Source organism: Prionailurus viverrinus, chromosome A2, assembly GCF_022837055.1.
Source record: "Prionailurus viverrinus isolate Anna chromosome A2, UM_Priviv_1.0, whole genome shotgun sequence".
NCBI lineage: Eukaryota > Metazoa > Chordata > Mammalia > Carnivora > Felidae > Prionailurus > Prionailurus viverrinus.
In genome coordinates, this window is record NC_062562.1 from 19857599 (window position 1) to 19880579 (window position 22981).

Consider the following 22981-nt stretch of genomic DNA (forward strand, 5'->3'; position numbering starts at 1 on the left):
TTCTGTCACTTGGTGAAGACCTCAGTGTAAGATGTAAACCAGAATTTAACAGGAAAATATGTGACCCTGGATGAGAAAGCACTAATTTAAAAAATTTCAAAAGCACAATTACAAAGGGAGAAATGGATGGAATGATACCTGTGCAATGAATAACACCATGAAGAAAGTCAGCTGGCCGATGATTGTTGGGGAGAGAATATTTGTAACATCTATCCACAAAAGGTTGTCCAAGGAAGTCATCCAAGAGGATGATGGGAATCCAACAGAAAAAAATAGGCCAAGGACTCTATCAGGCAATTACACAGAGATGCTAGAAGGTCAAGATGAAATAATCATAAGAGCTGAAAGACACAGAGCAGTACTAAGACCAGGTGCCATTCCAAGGACTTCACCTTCATGAATCTCCACAAGAGCTCCTTGGAGGAGGAACCATGTTTCTATCTTCACTTTGCCCAGGAGGAAACAGACACCACTGGAAGACTTGCTCAAGTGCACACAGCTAGAAAGGGTCTGTGTCAAGGTTGGATCCCTGTTATTCACCCTGAAGAATCCTGCTCTGCTCAAGTCCCTAGTGAGAAAAATGGAAATTAAAAGAGCAAGGTGACATCACTTCACGTCTTTCAGTTCGGCGAAAATTAGGTGGTGATTGACAGAGGTTGCACTGGTGGTGCCACTGTGGAAAACAATCTGTCAGCATTTAGTAGCATAGAGGAACCACCTGTCCCATGACACAGCAAGCCACCCCTGTGTGCATTCCCTGGAGAATGCCTCCCATGGAGGCACAGACACATGCGGGAAGATGTTCCTCATGGCACTCTCTGCCATGGCTTAACTCATCCGTGGGGCAGAGAGCAGGGAAACAGGTTATCCTGGGTCATGAGCACATAGGGAGTCCTTATCTGTTGTCAAATTGTGTATATATTTAAACATTTTCATGATAAAAAGCTTTTATGAAGTTGTGCAAGAAAGGATAGGGAACCAGAATGTGCTCCATGGCACAGTGGTCAGTGGCACTTACAGAGTCATGATAATATAAACACTAAATTGCGATTGGGGACCTAAATGGCAGCAAGTGACCTAGTGGGGAAGATGAAGGGAGAAAAAGTGAGGTTTTGGGGATGGGGCAGAAAGCCAAGTCCTCATCTTTTTTGGTGGAGAGTTAAGGTCTTGAAATGAAGAGACCACGTCAGCATGTCACTGAGGTCTGTAGGGGGCTATCCAGAGTCAGTCAAGAGATGAAAGTGAGCATGCCTGTGAGATGGCAGTGGGGACAGCCAGAGGCAGCTGGTCTTGGAGGCAAGCCTGAATAACTAAGTGACTCTTTCAAATATGACCATTGCTACCACTAGAGGAATCTACACTGGAGAACACTGTCTCTTACATAATGACTCATGTTTGGAAAATTCCTCCAGCCCAGTAAATTTCAGACACTGAGTGGAAGGGCTTATTTTGTTTTAAGGAACATATATTGGCTTGTTAGGCACCAAACAACTGTAGAAATACAGGGGTTCGGCAGCTGGAGGGGAATAGAAATAGGCTGAGGTACCTCCATCCTGACCCTTCCTTACCCCCTTCTGCTCACCCTCCATACTCACAGTCTCACATACTCACATACTCACTAATTAAAAGAAGGATTTTCCCACATACTGAGGAAGGGCATGGAGGCAAAGAAGGCAAGACACAGGAAGCACCCTGAGCCCAGGAACCTTCCTCTGCACTGTGTAAGCAGCTCTCCTTAGTGATGATGACAGGAAAGTCTTGTGGGTGGGCCAGACTAGAGGTCATCCTTTGGACAGGACAGATTCACGGGGGCTATGGTTTCCCCAAGGACAATCCCTGGTCAATCCCTGGCAGGAGGGAAATGGGTAGATGTTTCCTCTTTACCCAACAAATTTGAGGCAACCTGGTCCCTGGATCATAGTTGCCCTTGTGACATCATGGCTATCTCCTCCTCTCCCACCCTTCCTGATTCTGCCAGGACCAATGGAGCAGCAACCAGAGGGGGTGTGAACACCTGAACTACTGCCCCAAACCATGGGTGGTAAATGCTGTGTAAGACAGCCAAACACCCCCTCCCTGGAAGTAGGGAGTTAGCCCATGGCAGAGGGAAGCACCAGATGACTTCAAAAGGACTCAGGAGGGGCACCTGGGTGGCTCAGTCAGTTAAGCGTCCCACCCTTGATTTGGGCTCAGGTCATAATCTCACAGTTGTGAGATTGAGCCCTGTGTTGGGCTCCATGCCATGGAGCCTGCTTGGGATTCTCTCTCTCCCGCTCTCTGCCCCTCCCCCACTCATGCTCCCTCTCTCCCTCTCTCACATTAAATAAATAAACTTTTTTTTTAAATCTTAAAAAAAAAAAAAAAAGGACTCAGAAAGAATGGGGAAGTAGACCTGTGAGGACTTTGCACAGAAACTGGTCCTCACTCATGCTTTCTCTCTATATTCTGATTGCAGAAGTCTGGTCCAGATAAGGATGCACTAGAGACTGAGAAGCTGAAGGTAGGTGGAGCCTAGGAGCATGAGAGAACCACAGTTCATTGACCATCTGAACACAGAGTTCTTGAAAGTGAAGGATCCATCTCTGGTCCCACAGCTGAGAAGTCAGCTCAGTGTTGCTCTCCTGTCCCCATAAATTCCCTCCCTATTCTGAGTGAGCTACGTTAAGTATGAAGAGACAGCAGAGAGGTGAGGAATCAGGATGCGGACAGGCCACTGGAAGGTGGGGCACAGTAGTGGGAACTGGAAATCCAGAGAAAGTAAAGCCTGGGTTTAGAAGGATATAGCGGTGACTGAAAGGTGGTGGAAATCAAAAGAAGTGAGGTAAAGGAAAACCCTCAAGGGGCTATGGGTTGGCATGAGGCATCAGGAGGCAGCATCATAGGCTGGAATTTGGGTTGAGATGTAGGCCATAAATGCAGAGGTTCATCCTCAGAGGACCTTTTGGTTCCTCACACTCATGGCAGGTCTTCTGGATCAGAAATTGTTTCCACAGAACCTGTGAAGATCACAGGGCAAGCATATCGCCATTTTGTAGATGAGGACACTATGACTCAGAAGATTACCAATACGTCTATGGCCACAGGTAAGGTAGAAGTAGAGGCAAAACCCCACCCAGGACTCCTGGGTCCTCAGAACCACCAGGGGAAAAGGCTAGTTAAGAAAGAAGATCAGAGCTCCTTCGTGGCAGACACCAGACTTGTGGTTGTTCATAACAAATTCATGTGGAGTCCTCTGCTTTGCTTGGTTAGAGGCTTTGTCAAAAACGCCACAGAGCAAGAATCAAGGCAGCTGAGAAGATCCAGGCCTGGTGGCGTGGCACCCTGGTACGTCGCACCCTGCTGGTGGCAGCCCTCAGGGCCTGGATGATTCAGCTCTGGTGGAGAACACTTTTGTGGAGGCGGGTTCTTAAGCAGCGACGGGACCTGTTGAAGATCTATGTAATCCAGGAGGAGGCGGCAGTCAAGCTCCAGTCCTGGGTTCGCATGTGGCAGTGCCATCGACGTTACTGCCAAATATGCAATGCTGTCTGCATCCTTCAGGCCCCAAAGAGCTATTTTGCCTTCCAGACCAGTGATATTCTACAGGCACAATATGAAGTCACTCCCAACCAGCCGGAGTTCCATATTGAAATCCTATCAGTCTAAAAGTACCAGAGGGTGGAGAACTACTCCACTGCACCCCAATAAATGTCTGACCAGATTTTGTGTGTCTCAGTGACTCCTACACCATGAAGACCCCAAGGCCTCCACCTTCTGTGTGGGAAAAGACAGATATCTCTCCCCCCACTCCCACCCTTTAGTGCTGACTGACAGTGGCCATATGCCACTGGCTCTATCCAAATCAGAAACTGCTACCTGAGGCTGTTCTCACACATCAAGAGCCAAGTGTACCATTCCATAGCCCTGGCACCATTATCTCCTGATCTTGCAATTGGGAGCAGTTAGGCTTTATATTCCCAAAGACTCCAGGCACCTCTTCTTATGAGAGTTGCCTTTGAATCCATGCTCTGTTAGCCTGCCATCATGAGCCAGCTGGGGCTTGCACCCATTGGCTGTCTATTTGGCAAGCCCCTAGACAGAAGTCAGACACTTTGCTGGCTCTTGAGAGCAGTACAGCCCATAGAATTCACAGGAGGCTGACCTTAGTGGTGACTAGGCACAAGGTTTTTCAAGTTTTGTGCTAATTTGGATGCTGTTTTCTTTGGGAAATAGCAGGTATCATGATCTTAAGGAACCTCAGCTCTGCTTCCATCCTCAGGACCAGCTTCTCCAGGGTGCTGAAACACAAATAGGGCTCCCACTGATATCACTGCCACCCTATGTGTGACACCATTCTTAGTAACTTCAGTATTAACTTAGATGATGCTCCAAGCCCCTTGCCTCTTACCTCCAGTGATTTTGACTTCCATTTTACCTGAATCACCCACTCCTATAATTGCACCAGAGATTGTTGCTTTTCTTTTTTTTTCTTTTTTTTATGAAATTTATTGACAAATTGGTTTCCATACAACACCCAGTGCTCATCCCAAAAGGTGCCCTCCTCAATACCCATCACCCACCCTCCCCTCCCTCCCACCCTCCATCAACCCTCAGTTCTCGGTTTTTAACAGTCTCTTATGCTTTGGCTGTCTCCCACTCTAACCTCTTTTTTTTTTTTCCTTCCCCTCCCCCATGGGTTCCTGGTAAGTTTCTCAGGATCCACATAAGAGTGAAACCATATGGTATCTGTCTTTCTCTGTATGGCTTATTTCACTTAGCATCACACTCTCCAGTTCCATCCACGTTGCTACAAAAGGCCATATTTCATTTTTTCTCATTGCCACGTAATATTCCATTGTGTATATAAACCACAATTTCTTTATCCATTCATCAGTTGATGGACATTTAGGCTCTTTCCATAATTTGGCTATTGTTGAGAGCGCTGCTATGAACATTGGGGTACAAGTGGCCCTATGCATCAGTACTCCTGTATCCCTTGGATAAATTCCTAGCAGTGCTATTGCTGGGTCATAGGGTAGGTCTATTTTTAATTTTCTGAGGAACCTCCACACTGCTTTCCAGAGCGGCTGCACCAATTTGCATTCCCACCAACAGTGCAAGAGGGTTCCCGTTTCTCCACATCCTCTCCAGCATCTATAGTCTCCTGATTTGTTCATTTTGGCCACTCTGACTGGCGTGAGGTGATACCTGAGTGTGGTTTTGATTTGTATTTCCCTGATAAGGAGCGACGCTGAACATCTTTTCATGTGCCTGTTGGCCATCCGGATGTCTTCTTTAGAGAAGTGTCTATTCATGTTTTCTGCCCATTTCTTCACTGGGTTATTTGTTTTTCGGGTGTGGAGTTTGGTGAGCTCTTTATAGATTTTGGATACTAGCCCTTTGTCCGATATGTCATTTGCGAATATCTTTTCCCATTCCGTTGGTTGCCTTTTAGTTTTGTTGGTTGTTTCCTTTGCTGTGCAGAAGCTTTTTATCTTCATAAGATCCCAGTAATTCACTTTTGCTTTTAATTCCCTTGCCTTTGGGGACGTGTCGAGTAAGAGATTGCTACGGCTGAGGTCAGAGAGGTCTTTTCCTGCTTTCTCCTCTAAGGTTTTGATGGTTTCCTGTCTCACATTTAGGTCCTTTATCCATTTTGAGTTTATTTTTGTGAATGGTGTGAGAAAGTGGTCTAGTTTCAACCTTCTGCATGTTGCTGTCCAGTTCTCCCAGCACCATTTGTTAAAGAGGCTGTCTTTTTTCCATTGGATGTTCTTTCCTGCTTTGTCAAAGATGAGTTGGCCATACGTTTGTGGGTCTAGTTCCGGGGTTTCTATTCTATTCCATTGGTCTATGTGTCTGTTTTTGTGCCAGATTGTTGCTTTTCAAGCTGCCTTTAAGGAATGGCCTTTAAAAAAAAAAAGTGTCCAATCCATCATATACTAATTCTTTTGTAAAACAATAAAAATGAATTGTGGGGAAAAAACAAGTAGAAAAGGTATACAGAATATAAGGCTTACTTTTGTTAGGCTGGACACACATAAAATTTCTGTTTCAATTTGCTATACAAATTTCTAAGTGCTTAATCTCAATCTTTGTACTTAATCTCAGTGGTAGCAAATGCTCACCATACTTTGGGTGGCATTGTCCTGGTCCTTGTCATAACTGACCACAGCAACACCAATACCGATTTTAATAATCTTGGTCTCTAACTTTTGCTTTCTATGCTTTAGGGCAGAAGTCAGAAAACTATGGCTTGCAGTTGAGTGGTTGTGATTGTGACATCAATCCTAAAATACTATTTCTGTAAAATACTTTACAGAAAAAGTTTGTCAACCTCTGTGTTAGAGTCGCTGATTCTTATGCATTGATCCAAATGTTTCTTCAGTCCTAATAAGGACTTCCCAAAGATTGACCTTACCAGTATTGTACTACCCTTTTCCCCAGCTCAGATTCCATTCTCTGTCAAGGATTCTCTTACAATTTTACCACTGTTGGCCCTCTCTCTCCACCTTTGTGTGAACCCAACCCTTCACCTACTTCATCCACAAGAAAAGCTGAATTTCCGTGAAGAAAAACAAATCACCATATTGCGTGGTTTGGGTTTATCTTCAAGACCACAGATGGACAGACTTGCTTCTCAAGACACTTCTCTGTAAATTTGTTTTTTGACCTGAAGATTTCACATCACTTCCTTTTTCTTCAAATGCGCTATTCTTCCTCTTTTCCTTTTGACCTCAAATGATGATATCACTACACCCTTAACTGAGAAAATGGCAGCAGACTGGACTTCCGTCTCCCTACTGTCTCATCCTCCATCTCAGCTGGCCTTTTTTACCACACTCATTGCCTTCCTTGAGTTGAAGTGAATTATCTTTGCCCCATCCAATGCCACCCCTTCCACTTTGCTCTTTTGGTGCTCTTCTTTTCCTTTTGCCCCCTGACACCTCCTGCCTTTGCAATGATGTTGTTCTGTAATTTCATTTGTTTCTCTGAACTGGTTTCTTCCTTTTCACCAAATCATGTACATCAGCATAAGTGTCCTCCACCATTAAAAAGTCCATTCTTGACTACCTCCTATCCAGTTCTTTGCATCTTCTTAGAGCAAAACATGTTGTCACTGTTTCCTCTCTCGCTCTTCCCATTCTCTCATAAATTCACTCCAATTGGTCTTTCCTTCCCCCCAATTCCACGGAAGCTACACTGGTCAAGGGTATTGATTGAGAGAGATTGTTTACAAAAATGATCAAAATTACTGTCCTCCTTGTATCCATGCACCTTTGCAATGTGACTTTGTAGCTCGATCAATAACAGACAGAGGCTACTTAACCTCCTCTTGTATCTAGGCCTCCCTGTGACTTTCTTTGGCCAATAGTATGCAGTAAAAGTGATATTGTGCCGGTTGCAAGCCTAGACTTTAAGAGGTCTTAAACAACCATCTCCCATGCGAACAAGGAGATTACCACTGTTGCATGAGACAACATATGGGACAGAGATGAGCTGTCTCTGATGAGGCCATCTTACATCACCAGCCCCCATCACACCTACCAACGGACCACATATTTTTAGCGAACCCAGTTGAGAACAGAAAAATCACCCAGATGATCCTAGCTCAAATTGTCACTCCACAGACCCGTGAGTTCTATAAATGGTTATTGTTTTGAGTCTCTATGTTTTGGTGGTTGGTTGAACAACAAAAACTAACACCATCTAAAATCACCAACTAACTTGCTTACATGAAAATGGTGAATCCTCTGTTCTCTGCCTTCTCTCTGCATCAGACTACAAGTTGACAACTCTCTCTTACTTGAAACAGTCTGTTTGGCTTCAGGAACATCACACTCTCCTGCTTTTTCTTCACTGGCTGCTTTTTGTTAATCTTATCAATGGCTTCTTCATTGATGAGCCTCTAACCTATGAGGGGCTCAATCATAAAAGTTCTTTTAGTCCCTCTTAATGTGTACTCCCAGATAACATCATCGACATGGTCTTAGCTATCTGCTATATTCTGATGCCATTCAAATCTACATCACCATCCCTGATAGCTCCTCTGAATTCCATACCCAACGTATGACTTCCCACTTAATGTCTTGCTTTGATGTCTAATAGGTTTTTTCAAACATAATGTGGCAGACAGGACGCCCACACTTCATGATTTTATCCAAAATTGCTTCTCCTTGTGCCTTGACCATTCACCACATCTGTTTGATTCAAATTCTCTTCTGAACCCTCCCTTTTACTTATCTCTATCCATCCCCATTCACATCAGTCCATCAGCAAATGCAGTCAGCTGCAGCTCTGCAATATAGTAATATCTACAATACAGTAGATAGTAGGATTGGAGAAACTGGATCTTATGTAGATTGCTCTTGGGAATGTAAAATGGGGTAGCTGATGTGAAAATAGTTTGATGATCTCTCAAAAGTTAGGTGTAGAGTTACCATAAGACCCAGAAATTCCACTCTTAGGTATATATCCAAGAAAATTGAAAACACAAAAGCTTCCACAAAAATTTCATAGTAGAATAATAGCCAGAAAAGTGGATGCAACCCAAATGACTATTCAAACTGTGGTACATCCATACAATGCACCGCTGCTCAGCAGTAAAAAGGAACAAACTACGGATACATGGAACAATTTGTATGGGTCTCAAACTAACCAATTCAGGGTAAACCCCCTCTGTCTTTGTCCTCTACATCCAGAAAGCCATAATCCTCTGCCTTAATCATTCGAAGCCAGGTATTAGACATGTATATAGCTTAGAAACCACAGAAATGACTCAAACCAGACAATCTTAACCTGTTTACCCTATCCTTCCTTGCCTTTCCCACTCTGACAGAGGCCATGGGAGAAGCTCTTTTCTTACTCCTGCTTTCTGCCACCTGACTAAAACCTGATGCTTCCCTGTGATCCTGTGTGACATGCAGTAACCTCTGCTTTGGGACCTGTAAGTATAAGTTTGGGGAGCTAATTAGTAACAAAAATACAAAGGAAAGAATAAATCTCACTGGAAGATAAATATATAGTAAAGTTAGTGGATTAATTACTTATAAAGTTTGTATGTCAAAACTACAATTTGAGATCACCTGTCAGAATGGCTAGAATCTAAAAATGAGAAATAACAAGTGTTAGCAAGGATACAGAGGAAAAGGTTGTGGGAATGTAAATTGGTATAGACATTTTGGGAAAGAAATATGGAGGTTACTCAAAAAACTAAAAATAGGGGGTACCTGGGTGACTCAGTCGGTTAAGCATCCAACTTCAGCTCAGGTCGTGATCTCACAGTTCATGGGTTCAAGCCCTGCATCGGGCTATGTTCTGACAGCTTAGAGCCTGGAGCCTACTTCAGATTCTGTGACTCCCTCTCTCTCTCTGTGCCCCTCCCCAACTTTCCCTCTGTTTCTCTCTCTCTAAATAAATAAACATTAAAAAAATTAAAAATAGAAATACCATATGATCTAGTAATTCCACTACTGGGCATTTACCCAAAGAAAAGAAAAAACTAATTCAAAAAGACATCTGCAGTTGTATGTTTATTGTAGCATTATTTACAATAACCAAGATCTGGGGGCACCTGGGTGGCTCAGTCAGTTAAGCATCCAACTCTTGATTTCAGCTCAGGTCATTATCTCATGGTTCATGAGATTGAGCCCTGCATCAGGCTCCATTCTGAGAGCACAGAGCCTGCTTGGGATTCTCCTTCTCCCTGCTCATGTGTGTGCATGCTCTCTCAAAATAAATAAACTTAAAAAAAATAACCAAGATCTGGTAACAATTCAAGTGTCTATTGATAGACAAATGGATAAAGAATATGTGACTTTATATGTATATAATGGAATACTACTCAGGCATAAAAATAAATGATATCTTGCCATTTGCAATAACATGGATAAAGCTAGAGAGTGTTATACTAAGTTAAATAAGTCAGAGAAAGACAAATTCCATATGGTTTTATTTATATGTGGAATCTAAGAAACAAAATAAATGAATAAACAAATGAACCAAACAAAAAATCAGGCCTATAAATGTAAAGAGTAAACTGATGTTGCCAGAGGGGAGAGGGTGGAGGATGGGCAAGATCAATGAAGGGGAGTGGGAGATACAGGCTCCCAGTTATAGAATGAATAAGTCATGGGAGTAAAAGGTACAGCATAGGGAATATAGTCAATGGTATTGTGATAGCATGGTGTTAGATGGTAGCTACACTTGTGGTGAGCATAGCATAATGTATAGAGTTGTTGGATAACTATGTTGTATACCTGGAACTAATGCAACATTGTGTGTCAACTACATTTAAATATAAAATAATAAAATAAAGCTAGTATTAAGGTTAAAAGACAAAAATAATAAAAATAACTATGATTACAATAATTAGTTAGGGGATACACAAACAAAAAGATGTAAAATATGAGATAAAAAGGTGTAAAATGTGACACTGAAAACATAAAACATATTGGGAAGAGTAATGTTGAGCTTTAGAATGCGCTCAAACTTAAGTTGTTATCAGCTTAAAAATAGATCGTTATAGGTATAAATTGTTATATGTATGCCTCATGGTAACCACAAAGCAAAAAGCTATAATAAATACCCATAAAATAAAGAGTAATAAGCATACCACTAAAGAAAGTCATCAAACCACCAAGGAAGAGAGCAGGAAAAGAAGAAAAGAAAAGAGAGGAACTACAAAAACAACCAAAAAACAACAGAATAGTAATGAGCACATATGTTTCAATAATTACTTTAAATGTGAATGGAATAAATTCTTCAATTAAAGGACATAGAGCGGCTGAATGGATTTTTAAAAAGACCCATCTATATGCTGCTTGTAAGAGATACACTTCAGACATAAAGACACACAGACTGGAAGTGAAGGGATAGAAAAAGATATTCCATGCAAATGGAAACTAAAAGAAAGCTGGAGTAGCAATACTTATATCAGACAAAATAGACTTTAAGATAAACATTGTAGTATGAAACAAAGAAGGGTGTTACATAATGATAAAAAGTCAATCTAACAAGAGGATATAACATTTGTAAATATTTATGCACCCAACATAAGAGTATCGAAGTATATAAAGCAAATATTAACAGACCTAAAGGAAAAATTGACAATGTTACAATGCTAGTAGGGAACTTTAACACCCTCACATCAATGGATAGATAATTCAGCCAGAAAATCAGTAAGAAAACAATCATCTTAAATGACATGTTAGACCAGATGGAATTAACAAATGCACAGAACATTCCATCCAAAAGAAAAAGAATACATGTTAGAAATTAGTCAATCAGAGGAAGACAAATATCATATGACTTCACTCATATGAGGACTTTAAGACACAAACAGATGAACACAAGGGAAGGGAAACAAAAATAATATAAAAACAAGGAGGGGGACAAAAGATAAGAGACTCTTAAATATGGAGAACAAACAGAGGTTTACTAGAAGAGTTGTGGGAGGGGGGATGGGTAAAATGGGTAAGGGGCATTAAGGAATCTACTCTTGAAATCAATTGTTGCACTATATGCTAACTTGTATTTAAAATTAAAAAATTAAATTTAAAAAAAAGAATACATGTTTTCAAGTGCACATGGAACATTTTCCAAGATAGATCATATGTTATGTTACAGAACAGAATGTAAGAGGATTGAAATAATATCAAGCATCTTTTCTGACTACAATAGAAATTTAATTCTTCATTACATGAAGAAAACTGGAAAATTCACAAATATGTGGATATTAAACCACATGCTACTATAAAACCAGTGGGCCAAAAAAGAAATCAAAAGGAGAAATAAATACCTTGAGACAAACAGAAATGGAAATACAACATACCAAAATATATGGGATGCAGCAAAAGTAATTCCAAGAAGGAAGTTCATAGTGATAAATGCCTACCTCAAGAAACAAGAAAAGTATGAAATAAAGAGCCTACACCTCAAGGAAGTAGAAAAAGAAGAGCAAAAGAAGCCCAAAGTTAATAGAAGGAAGGAAATAACATATCAGAACAGAAATAATGAAATAGAGACTAAAAAGACAATAGAAAGTATCAGTGAAACCAAATGCTGGTTCTTTGAAAAGATAAACAAAATTGATAAGCTTTACCTAGACTCACCAAGGAAAAAAGCAGAGTCAAATAAAATCAGGAATGAAAGAGATGTTACAACTGATGCCACAGAAATACAAAGGATCATAAGAAACCACTTTGAACAATTAAACACCAACAAATTGGACTACCCAGAAGAAATGGATAAATTCCTGGAAACATATAACCTACCAAGACTGAACTCTGATGAAATAGAAAATCTGTACAGACCGATTATTAGCAGAGATTTAATTCATAATCAAAAACCTTCCAACAAACGGAAGTTCAGGACCAGACGGTTTCACTGGTGAATTCTACCAAACATTCAAAAAAGGATTAATGTCAATCCTTCTTGGGGCACCTGGGTGGCTCAGTCGGTTAAGTGTCTGACTCTTGGTTTCAGCTCAGGTCATGATCTCATGGTTTATGGATTTGAGCCCTGCATTGGGCTCTGCACTGACAGCACAAAGCCTGTTTGGGATTTCTCTCTCACTCTCTTTCTGCCCCTCCCTGGCTAGCTCTCTCTCTCAAAAAATAAATAAACATTTAAAAACTTTTTTAAAAATACCAATTCTTCTCAAATTATCCCAAAAAATAAAAGAGGAAGGAACTCTTCCAAACTCATTTTACAAAGCCAGGATTACCCTGATACCAAAGCCAGACAAGGATACCATAAGAAAAGAAAATTACAGGCCAGGATCCCTGATAAACATAAATGCAAAAGTCCTCAACAAAATATTAGCAAACTGAATTCAATAGTACATTGAAAGTATCATACACCATGATCAAGTGGTATTTATTCCAGGGATACAAGGATGGTTCAAAATCCACAAATCAGCCAATGTGATACACCACATTAACAAAAGGAAAAGTAAAAATCATATGATCATCTCAGCCGATGTTGAAAAAAATGTGACAAAACTCAACATTCATTTATGTTAAAAACTCTCAACAGAGAAGGGTATAGAGGAAATGTACCTCAACATAATAAAGGCCATATATGCCAAGCACACAGCTAACATCATACTTAATAGTAAAAAGCTAAAAGCTTTTCCTCTAAGATCAGGAACAAGAGAAGGATGACCAATCTTGCCACTTTTATTCTACATAGTATTGGAAGTCCTAGCTAGAACAATTAGGCAAGAAAAAGAAATAAAAGGCATCCAAATTGGAAATGAAGAAGTAAAACTACCACTATTTGAAGATAGCATGATACCATATTAGAAAACCCTAAAGACTCCATCAAAACACTGTTAGAACTAATAAACAAATACAGTAAAGTTGCAGAATACAAAATCAATACACAAAAAGCTGTCACTTTTCTTTACACTTTTAATGAACTGTCAGAGAAATTAAGAAAACAATTCCATTTATAATTGCATCAAAAAGAATAAAAGACCTAGGAATACATTTAAACAAGGAGGCGAAAGACCTGTAAATTGAAAGCCACACAACATTAATGGAAGAAACTGAAGAAGACACAAATAAATGGAAATATATTTTATGCTCATGGATTGGAAGAATTAACATTGTTAAAATAGCCATACTACCCAAACCATATACAAATTTCAATGCAATCCCTATCAAAAGTCCAGTGTTTTTTTTTCCACAGAAATAGAAAACAACTACCATAAAATTTGAGTAGAACCTGTACAAAAGACACTGACAAGCCAAAGCAGCCATGAGAAAGAAGAACAAAGCTGGAGGCATCACACTCCCTGATTTCAAACTATATTACAAATCTATAGTAATTAAAACAGTATGGTATGGACATTAAAAAAAGACACAAAGGTCAATGTACCATAATACAGGTCTCAGAAATAAACTCATATACTAATGGTCAATTAATTTACAACAAAGGAGTCAAGCATAAACAATGTGGAAAGGACAGTCTCTTCAATAAATAATGTTGGGAAAATTAGACAACCACATGCAAAAGAATGAAACTGGCCCATTATCTACATATTATGCACAAAAATTAACTCAAAGTGTATTAAAGACTTGAATGTAAAACCTGAAACTATAAAACTCCTAGAAGAAAACATTGGTGGTAATCTCCTTGACATTGGTCTTAGTGATGATTTTTTAAAATCTGACACCAAAAGCAAAAGCAACACAAGCAAAAATGAACAAGTGAGATTACATAAAACTAAAAGGCTTCTGCACAGCAAAGGAAAGCATCAACAAAATGAAAAGGCAACCAACTGAATAGAAGAAAATAGTTGCAAGTCATATATCTGATAAGGGGATAATATCCAAAATATACAAAGAACACATATAACTCAATAGCAAAAAAATCAAACAATCCAATTTAAAAATGGGCCAGTCTGGGTGCATGGATGACTCAGTCATTAAGCATCTGACTTTGGCTCAGGTCATGATCTCACGGTTCATGAGTTCGAATCCCACATCAGGTGAGCTTGCGCTCCACTTCAGATGAGCACAAGCCCTGCTTGGGGTGAGCTCAAACCTCAGTGGGTAAACACGAGCCCCACTTCGGGTGAGCCTGCTTCTCTTTCTCTCTCTCTCCCTCTCTCTCTTTGTCCCTTTTGGGATTCTCTCTCTCTCTCTCTCTCTCTCTCTCTCTCTCTCTCTCTGCCCCTTGCTCACTTGTGCCCTCTCTCTCTCAAAAAAAATAATTAATTAATTAATTATAATAAAAATGAGTAGATCTAAGACATTTTTTCAAAGAAAACACACAGCCAACAGGTACGTGAAAATATGTTCAACATCACTAGTCATCAGGGAAATGCAAATCAAAACCACAATGAGATATAACCTCACACCTGTTAGAATGGCTATGATTTTTTTAAAAAAGATAAGAAATAACAAGTTGATAACAGCACACCTGAGTGACTCAGTCGCTTAAGTGGCCAACTTCTGCTCAGGTCCATGATCTTGCAGTTTGTGGGTTCCAGCCCCACGTTAAGCTCTGTGCTGACAGCTCAAAGCCTGGAGCCTGCTTCAGATTCTGTGTCTTCCTCTCACTCTCTGACCCTCCCTCGCTCATGCTCTGTCTCTCTCTGTCTCTCAAAAAAATGAATAAACATTAAAAAATTTAAAAAAAAACAAGTTGATCAGGATGTGGAGAAAAGGGAACCCTCGTGCACTGTTGTGACAGGTAAATTGGTGCTGAAACTATGGAAAACAGTAAAAATAGAACTACCATACGATCTAGCAATTCCACTTCTGGGTATTTATGTGAACAAAACAAAACAACTAATTTGAAAAGATAACCTGCACCCCCATGTTCATTGCAGCAATAGTCAAGATATGGAAACAACCTAAGTGTCCATCGATGGATGAATGGATAAAGAAATTGTGGTTTGTATATACAATGGAATGTTACCCATTTTATGGAATACCCATAAAAAATAATGACATTTTGCTATTTATGATACCATGGATGAAACTCAAGGGCATTTTACTAAGTGAAATAAGCCAGACAAAGACAAATACGTATGATTTCTCTTATATGAAATCTAAAAAAAACCAAAAACTGGAAACAACAAAACAAACTCATAGATACAGAGAACAGATTGGTGGTTGTAAAAGGCAGTTTTGTTTTTGTTTTTGTTTTAAGTTTCTTTATTTTGAGAGAGAGAATGGGAGAGAGGCAGAGAAAGAAGGAAAGAGAGAATCCCAAGCAGGCTCCACACTGTCAGAGCAGAGCCTGATGTGGGGCTTGATCCCATGAACCAAGAGAACCTGAGCCAAAGTCAAGAGCATAATGCTCAACTGACTAAGCTACCCAGGTGCATCTGTTTTGCTTTCAGGAAAAAAACAAAAAAACAAAAACCTTACCATATGACCTAGCAATTCCACTTCTAGGTATATATCCAAGAGAATTGAAAATGTATGAGCATTGTATATGCTCATACAAAAACTTGCACATCAATACTTATAGGTATATTATTCATAATACTAAAAAAGTAGAAACAACTCAAATGCCAATTAACTGATGAGTGGATTAAAAATGTAGTATATACATGCAATGGAATATTATTTAGCCATAGAAAATAAGGACATACTGACATGCTACAAACATGAGTGGACCCTGAAAACATTGTACTAAGCAAAAGAAGCCAGACACAAAAAGCCATTTATTGTGTGATTCAAACCATATGAAATATCCAGAATAGGCAAATCTATAAAGACATAAAGAAGTTCAGTGGTTACCAGAGGTTGGGGTAGGGAAGAATGGAGATTAACTGCTAATGGGTATGGGGCTTATTTGGGGGCTTATGAAAATGTTCTAGAATCAGATAGTGGTGATAGTTGCACAACTTTGTGAATATGCTTAAAAACTACTGGATTGTACAGTTTTCAATAGTGAGCTTTGTAGAATGTAAATTATATCAAAAGAGAGAGAGAGAGAAAGAGAGAGAGAGAGAGAGAGAGAGAGAGAGAGAGAGAGACCTTTACAGGAGCTCCTGGCTGACTCAATTGGTGGAGCATGAGATTCTTGATCTCAGGGTTGTGAGTTCTCAAGTCCCACATTGAGTATAGACATCACTTAAAATCTTAAAAAGACCTTTACAGAAAAGTTTTTAAAAACTTTACAGAAATATATAGAAGAATTATTTTTTGAAAGACGTAAAAGAATTCTTGTCAAAGGAAGGGATAGTCCATGGTCTTAGAAGGAGTATCAGAAGATAGCTTTTCTTCCCCCTAAAAAAAAAAAATCCTAGCAGGATTTTTTTAGGGGATTGACACTATGAAATTCTTGATGGAAACTTCTATCTTCTGTCTTCTGCCTTGAATAGTTTGCCACATTGGAAATATCTGAATTTGTAAGTTTTTTTAAAGTTTGTGTATGAATCTACCTGGTCTTGATGCCTTATTTATGGTGGATCTTCAGTAACCTTCTCAATTTATCAAGTTTTACATATTTTCTCCAATTAATTTTCATAATTTACATTTTGTTAGGAAAGCATTTCCTCTTAGTTTCCAAATTTGTTATGATAACATTCTCTTACATTTATTTAATTCTCTTTGTGATTATTTTGCCTTTCTCATTCCATTTTTGTTCTCTTTCTCCCTCACTCAGGTTCATGGAGTGTTTATCTTTAATATTGGTCCTTTCAAAAATACCACATTTTCAATTTACTTTCCAACACCTATTTTTGTTTTCTATTTAATTTAAATTTTTACCCTTATTTTACTGCTTTTTAGATTCATCTGTTCTTTCTCTTTCTGGTTTCCTATGGTGTATTGAGGTACTGAAACCTGAGTCAAGGGGAGACAGGAAATGCTAAGTCTCAGAAGACACTAGAGAGCTCCACAGAGATACACTGCCATGGTCCTTCCTGCTCCCCTGTGTGACTGAAAATGAGGAAGAATGTGGGCGGGCCTCACTGGAGGACCCCGGGTGTCAAATGGCCCTCACGCACCCTATCTTTCCACTCTGAGCTCTGGTACATCTCTGACAGGAGGGAAGTAGACAGGTAAGGTAGTACAAGTTCCCATGGAGCTTGTTTCTGAGGAAGACTCAACTCTGTGTCAGATATCTTAATCCTGATGTCATAATGCAGTTGGGAACTCATAACTGTCCCCCTCATTTTATTCATGCCAGACTTTGGGAAGTAGAGAAATCAAGGCTAATGAACCATCTAGAGATAAGCCATGGGGCTCAGATTTTGTGTAAGAGACATGGCCAGATTTACTAGGCAAACTAGGAGTGGGTGGGAATCACCCAGGACTTCACAGGTCTTGGGAAAAGAAGGGATGCTGAAGCAGGGGGTATCTTTGTACAGAGCCATAGAGAGAAACAGCAGTCTTAACTCATCCATTCATTTCCGATTCAATTCTGATGACAGACTCACGGCAATTTAATTGTACTTGTAATCGAAGATGTTGAAGAAAGAACCGAATGGAAGAAGACGGAGAAGCAGAAACTCAAGGTGAGTAAAATTTCCATGTAGTTAAGAGATATCCAGAACATTTATATTTGTGTCATAAGGGTGTGGAATTGTGCTCCTTATGGATCCTGAGTCTAAAATAATCAAGAGTCAGCTCAATATTGGCCCATTTTTCCTCCACTCCCTCTCAGCATGGGCTCTCTGGGTATCAGTCTGACTGTGACATGAAGAGTGAATGGGGAGAATGAAAACCATCAAGAAATGAATGGGGCTGGGAGGTGATAATGTGAGGACTCTGAATTAGTACAATGTTCAAAATATGGGAAGTCTGGAGTAGAAAGTGGGTTGAGGGTGCTGAAAACCAATCAGAGTACTGAAATACATTGTGGCAGAGGGAAATCAGCCAATGATGGTTTGGGACTAGAATTAGCAGAGAATACCAGACAAAGGCATTATGAGGCCAAACCTCCAAAATCCAATAAGCATTGAAGATGTGGACCATGACTAACAAAGTCCCTCACATCCCTAATGCACCCTTCTAGCTGCTAATTGTTTTCCCCTTGATCTATACACCTGTGAGATAGTAGGGTGCTGTGACTCTGAGGGCAGAGTGATGTGCCCACAGTGGCAAAGAAGGGCTCACTATCCAGGTCTTCTGGCTCTTAGGCAGTGTCCTGCCAACTCCCCTTAACTCTCCAAAAAATGGTAACTGTTAAGAGAATCCAGGCCCCTTCCAGGAAGATCTTGGAAGTTGATGGCAGGAAGTTCCCTGAGTGGTCTCTCTTATCTCCACTTAGAACACTTTTAAAAAACAAACAAAAGCAGCTACAGAGATCCAGGCCTGGTGGCGTGGCACCCTGGTACGCCGGACATTGCTGCACGCAGCCCTCAGGGCCTGTATCATTCAGCGCTGGTGGAGGCTGACCTTGGATAGCCTGCTGCAGAAGAAGCGAAGGCAAGCCCTGGTCACCTATGCAAATACAGTGAGGGCCGTGGTCAAGATCCAGTCCTTGGTCCGTATGTGGCGTATCCACTGGCGATACCGTCAGGTGCTCAATGCCATCTGTGTCATTCAGTGCCACTGGCAATGCCACAACTGTCATACCTGTGCTCTCCTCCGGGGCCACTGTGTAGTCACAGCCACTCACCTACAGTTCCACATTGAGATCATCAACCCCTAAAGGTTGGCAAGAAGGGGCACTGTGTCTCCTGTCCCCAGTAAAAGTTTAACCTGGTCTGGTATGTCTCATGTTCTCCTCCAGCTAATGGAAATGTTGGGTCTTAGGCCATGCTGCCTCCTTTTCTTCCTGGGAAAGAACTTCAGTAAGGTTTTCCCCTTGTGCCCATGGACCCTATTTTGGACTGACAATGACCATATGCTGTTTACTCAGTTGTTGAAACAGAAACTGAGGTCCTTGTCTATCCTGATATATGACAGAGCCAGAAGTCTCAGTTCCCATTCCCAGTACCCTTCCTTTCTTCCCCCCTGGGGATCTGAAAGATAGGTGGGCTGCACCTCACCGAAGACCCTGAGCATCTCTGCACATGAGAAGAGACTCTGAGACTCTTCTCTGTCAGCCTGGGGTCAGGGGTTAACTGGGGTCTGGGTTACCTCAGACAAGGTATCTTTGACAAGCACCTAGAGAAAATGCCAACATTTGTCTGACTACTGGAAGCAGTGCAATGCAGCCTCAGGTGAAGACAGGAGGCTGGCCTTAGTGATAGGTGCAGCTAGGCATGTTGATGAGCAGCTGAGGGGGACTAACAGAGACTATGAGTTCATGGTACTCCAACTCTGTCTCCACAGCATCCTTACCCAAACTCCTCTCCTTAAGGGCTGTAGCAAACAGGGCTCTCTCTGATATTATCCCATCCCTACTCTTATCTCCACTCTCGGTGATTTTATCATTGGTCAGATTGTCCTATCAATCTCCTTGCTCTAATAAACCATTTTTGCTCCCCTCCTCAGCCACTCACTCCCATAGTCATACTAAAGCAGTGTGATTCAATGGAACTTTCTGTGATGATAGAAATGAACTGGATCTGTGCTATCCAACGTAGTAGCCACAAGCTACATATGGTTGCGAAGTACTTGAAGTGTGCCTGATGCAGCTAAAGAATTGAATCTTTGATTTTATTTTATTTTAATTAATTCAGGTTTAAATGGGCACATGTGGATAGTGGCTATTCTATTGGACGGTGCAACTGTAGACCTCACCAGTACAAATAATTTTTCTATTACCCAAATGGCTTTTTCTAGTGTTGCATTTTCTGATTACTTTATTCTTTCTTTCCAGTTCATCTTTCAAATACCCCCAATAGACTCTTTCTTCAGATATGATAAAGTCTTCCAATCTATTGACCCTACCTTTTTATTTTTTACAGCCATCACCCCTGACATGTCCTTGCATCTTTCTTTACCCAGTTCAGATTCTGCGGTTATTATTGTAATCTCTGCTCTGCACAACTTGACTTCTCTTAGCCCTCTCTCTGCAAGCATGTGTGGGGTGAACTCAACCATATACCTGCTCTGTGCCTGCAGAACAGTGAGCATGGCTGGAACAAAACAAACAACCTGAGGCATGATCTATCTCCGTTAATATTCATAACTGTAGATGTCTACTGGACAAATTTCCCAAAAAATTTCTCTGCTATGCTTGCATTTCCATTTTCTGAGTTGAAAATCCATATCACCTCCTCTCCAAATGTCCAGTTATACATCTTTTCCCCTTGAACTGGATGATGGTATATGTCACCACACACTCAACTGAAGAAATGGGAGCAGACTGGACCCCCATCTTCCTACCACCACATTCTCCCTTTTCCTTCCCTCTAAATACAAACTAAATACTGTGAAAATAATTCAGTAGACAATCCTAAAAGGACTCTGAAATGTGGAAAGAAGGTGGATCGGCTAGGAACCTCAAGATTTAAAAATGTACACCATGATGAATTCTCTAGGTTTTCTTTTTATCTATCATATATCTCAGACTGGACACCAGAAATGTCTGCAATCCAGAACCACTAAGGGGTATAGAGGAAATAAAACAAAAACAAGAACAGCCTGCTCTCTATGGCCAAAGGAAGGGTAGCCTCACAGAAACTATGCAGGGAGACCCATACCTAGTGGCAATGACAGGCTAAACTGCCTGCAGTAGTGACACTAGTACCCAGATGGATCAATCCGTCTCATGCTCCAAATCCACTGGGAGCAGCAGGCATGATCTGCCCACAGCAGCAGCAATAATGGAACCCAGGCTTATCTACCCTCTCCGTACCCCACATCAGCCAGCAGCAGTGGCCCAAGCTATCCTCAGAAGCAGTAGCAGCAGAACCCACCACATTTCTTATCTGCTGATGGAAGCAGGCCTGATCTACCTTCCTGATGAAAGAGACTGAAGAAGATACAAATAAATGGAAACATTTTCCATGTTCATGGTTAAGAGGAGTTAATATTGTTAAGATGTCCATACTACCCAAAGTGATCTATGGATTCAGTTCAATCCCTATCATAATTCCTATGGCATTTTTCACAGAAATAGAAAAAAGAACCCAAAAATTTGTATCGAGCCACAAATGATCCTGAATAGTCAATGTAATCTTTAGAAAAAAAAGAACAAAACTGAGAGGCATCACACTTCCTGGTTTCAACTAATGTTACAAAGCTATAGCAATAAGAACAATATGGTACCGCCATAAAAACAGACACACAGACCAATGAGACAGAATAGAGCACCCAGTAATAAACCCACACGTGTATGTCAATATTTGACAAGGGAGCCAGGAATACACAATGGGTAAAGACTAGTCTCTTCAATAAATGATGGGAAAACTGGATGTCCACATGCAAAAGAATGAAATTGAACCTTTAGTCTTGCACCATGTACAAAATAAACTGAAAATGAATTAAAGACCTAAACATAGACCTGAAACTGTAAACTTCTAGGAGGAAACATAGGAGAAAAACTGCTTGGCATTTGTCTTGGCAGTTGTCCAGCAGTGATTGGAAACATTTGAAAAGAATTGGCTTTAAATGGTTGGTAGAATTCACCCATCAAGTATGTGAACTTGACTTTACTGGGAGATTTTTTTTTTTTATTACTGCTTGAATCCACTTGCTATTGATCTGTTCACATTTTGTACTTCATCATGATTCAGTCTTGGTAGGTTGTATATTTCTAGGAACTTATCCATGTCTTCTAGGTTATTCAATTAGTTTGTGTATAGCTGTTCATAATAATATGATCCTCTGTATTTCTGTGGTATCAGGTGTAATATATACTCTTTCAATTATAATTTTATTTATTTGAATCCTCTCTCTTTTTTTTTCTTGGTTAATCTAGCTAAAGGTGTGTCAAAATTGTTTATCTTTTTAAAAAACAGCCCTTAGGTTAATTGAATTTTTCTATTATACTATTTCTGCTCTAATGTTTATTATTTTTACTCACTTTGGGCTTAGTTTGTTCTTCTTTTTTTAGTTCCTTAAGATATAAAGTTGGGTTGTTTATTTGAAATCTTTTTTTTTTTAATGTAGGCATTCTCATTATCCACCTCCCTCTTAGAACAGCTTTTGCTGTATCCCATAAATTTTGGCATGTTGTTATTTTCATCTTTATTTGTCTCAAGGTACTTTCACTTCCATTTTTATTTCTTTTTTGACTCATTGATTGTTCAGAAGTGTATTGTTTAATTTCCAATTCCAAATTGTGCATTTTTCAATTTCCTCTTATTATTGATTTCTAATTTCATACCATTGTGGTCAGAGGAGATACTTGGTACCATGTCAATCTTCTGAAATTTTCCAAGACTTTTTTTGAGACCCAATATATGATCTCTCCTGAGGAATGTCCCATGTGTGCTTGAGAAGAATGGTATTCTGGTGCCATTGGGTGGAATGCTGTGGATATGTCTGTTTAGTCCATTTAGTCTATAGTGTTATTCAATCCTATTATTTCCTCATTGTTTTTCTGTCTAGATAATCTATCCATTGTTGAAAGTGAGGTTTGAAGTCCACTACTATTATTGTATTGCTGTCTGTTTTTCCCCTCACTTCTGTTA

At 40.1% G+C, this 22981-nt stretch overlaps 2 protein-coding genes across 4 annotated transcripts; both read left to right on the top strand.

The window, feature by feature from the left end:
• The first annotated feature begins 1966 nt into the window (after positions 1-1966).
• Positions 1967-3700, top strand: IQCF3 (IQ motif containing F3). Its single transcript, XM_047850842.1, has 3 exons — positions 1967-2052; positions 2456-2500; positions 3250-3700. The coding sequence occupies exons 1-3, from the start codon at positions 2035-2037 to the stop codon at positions 3643-3645; spliced, it is 459 nt and encodes a 152-aa protein (XP_047706798.1). The 5' UTR covers positions 1967-2034; the 3' UTR covers positions 3646-3700.
• Positions 2009-21536, top strand: IQCF2 (IQ motif containing F2). Of its 3 annotated transcripts, none has more exons than XR_007150497.1 (5): positions 2009-2052; positions 2456-2500; positions 8819-8926; positions 17882-17965; positions 20309-21536. XR_007150497.1 is itself a non-coding variant. In XM_047850840.1 (3 exons), exons 1-3 carry the CDS (start codon positions 17688-17690, stop codon positions 19102-19104), a joined length of 486 nt encoding a protein of 161 aa, XP_047706796.1. In that variant the 5' UTR covers positions 17619-17687; the 3' UTR covers positions 19105-19158. The 3 variants fall into 3 exon arrangements, 1 of the variants encoding a protein (XP_047706796.1); XR_007150498.1 differs by having other exon boundaries at positions 20349-21536; XM_047850840.1 differs by lacking the exons at positions 2009-2052; positions 2456-2500; positions 8819-8926; positions 20309-21536 and adding exons at positions 17619-17705; positions 18721-19158.
• Positions 21537-22981: the final 1445 nt, after the last annotated feature.

Coding starts and splice junctions, on each gene's coding strand:
- IQCF3 (XM_047850842.1), top strand. Junction 2,501..3,249: donor TAGAGACTGAGAAGCTGAAG/GTAGGTGGAGCC, acceptor TTGCTTGGTTAG/AGGCTTTGTCAAAAACGCCA.
- IQCF2 (XM_047850840.1), top strand. Junction 17,966..18,720: donor CGGAGAAGCAGAAACTCAAG/GTGAGTAAAATT, acceptor ATCTCCACTTAG/AACACTTTTAAAAAACAAAC.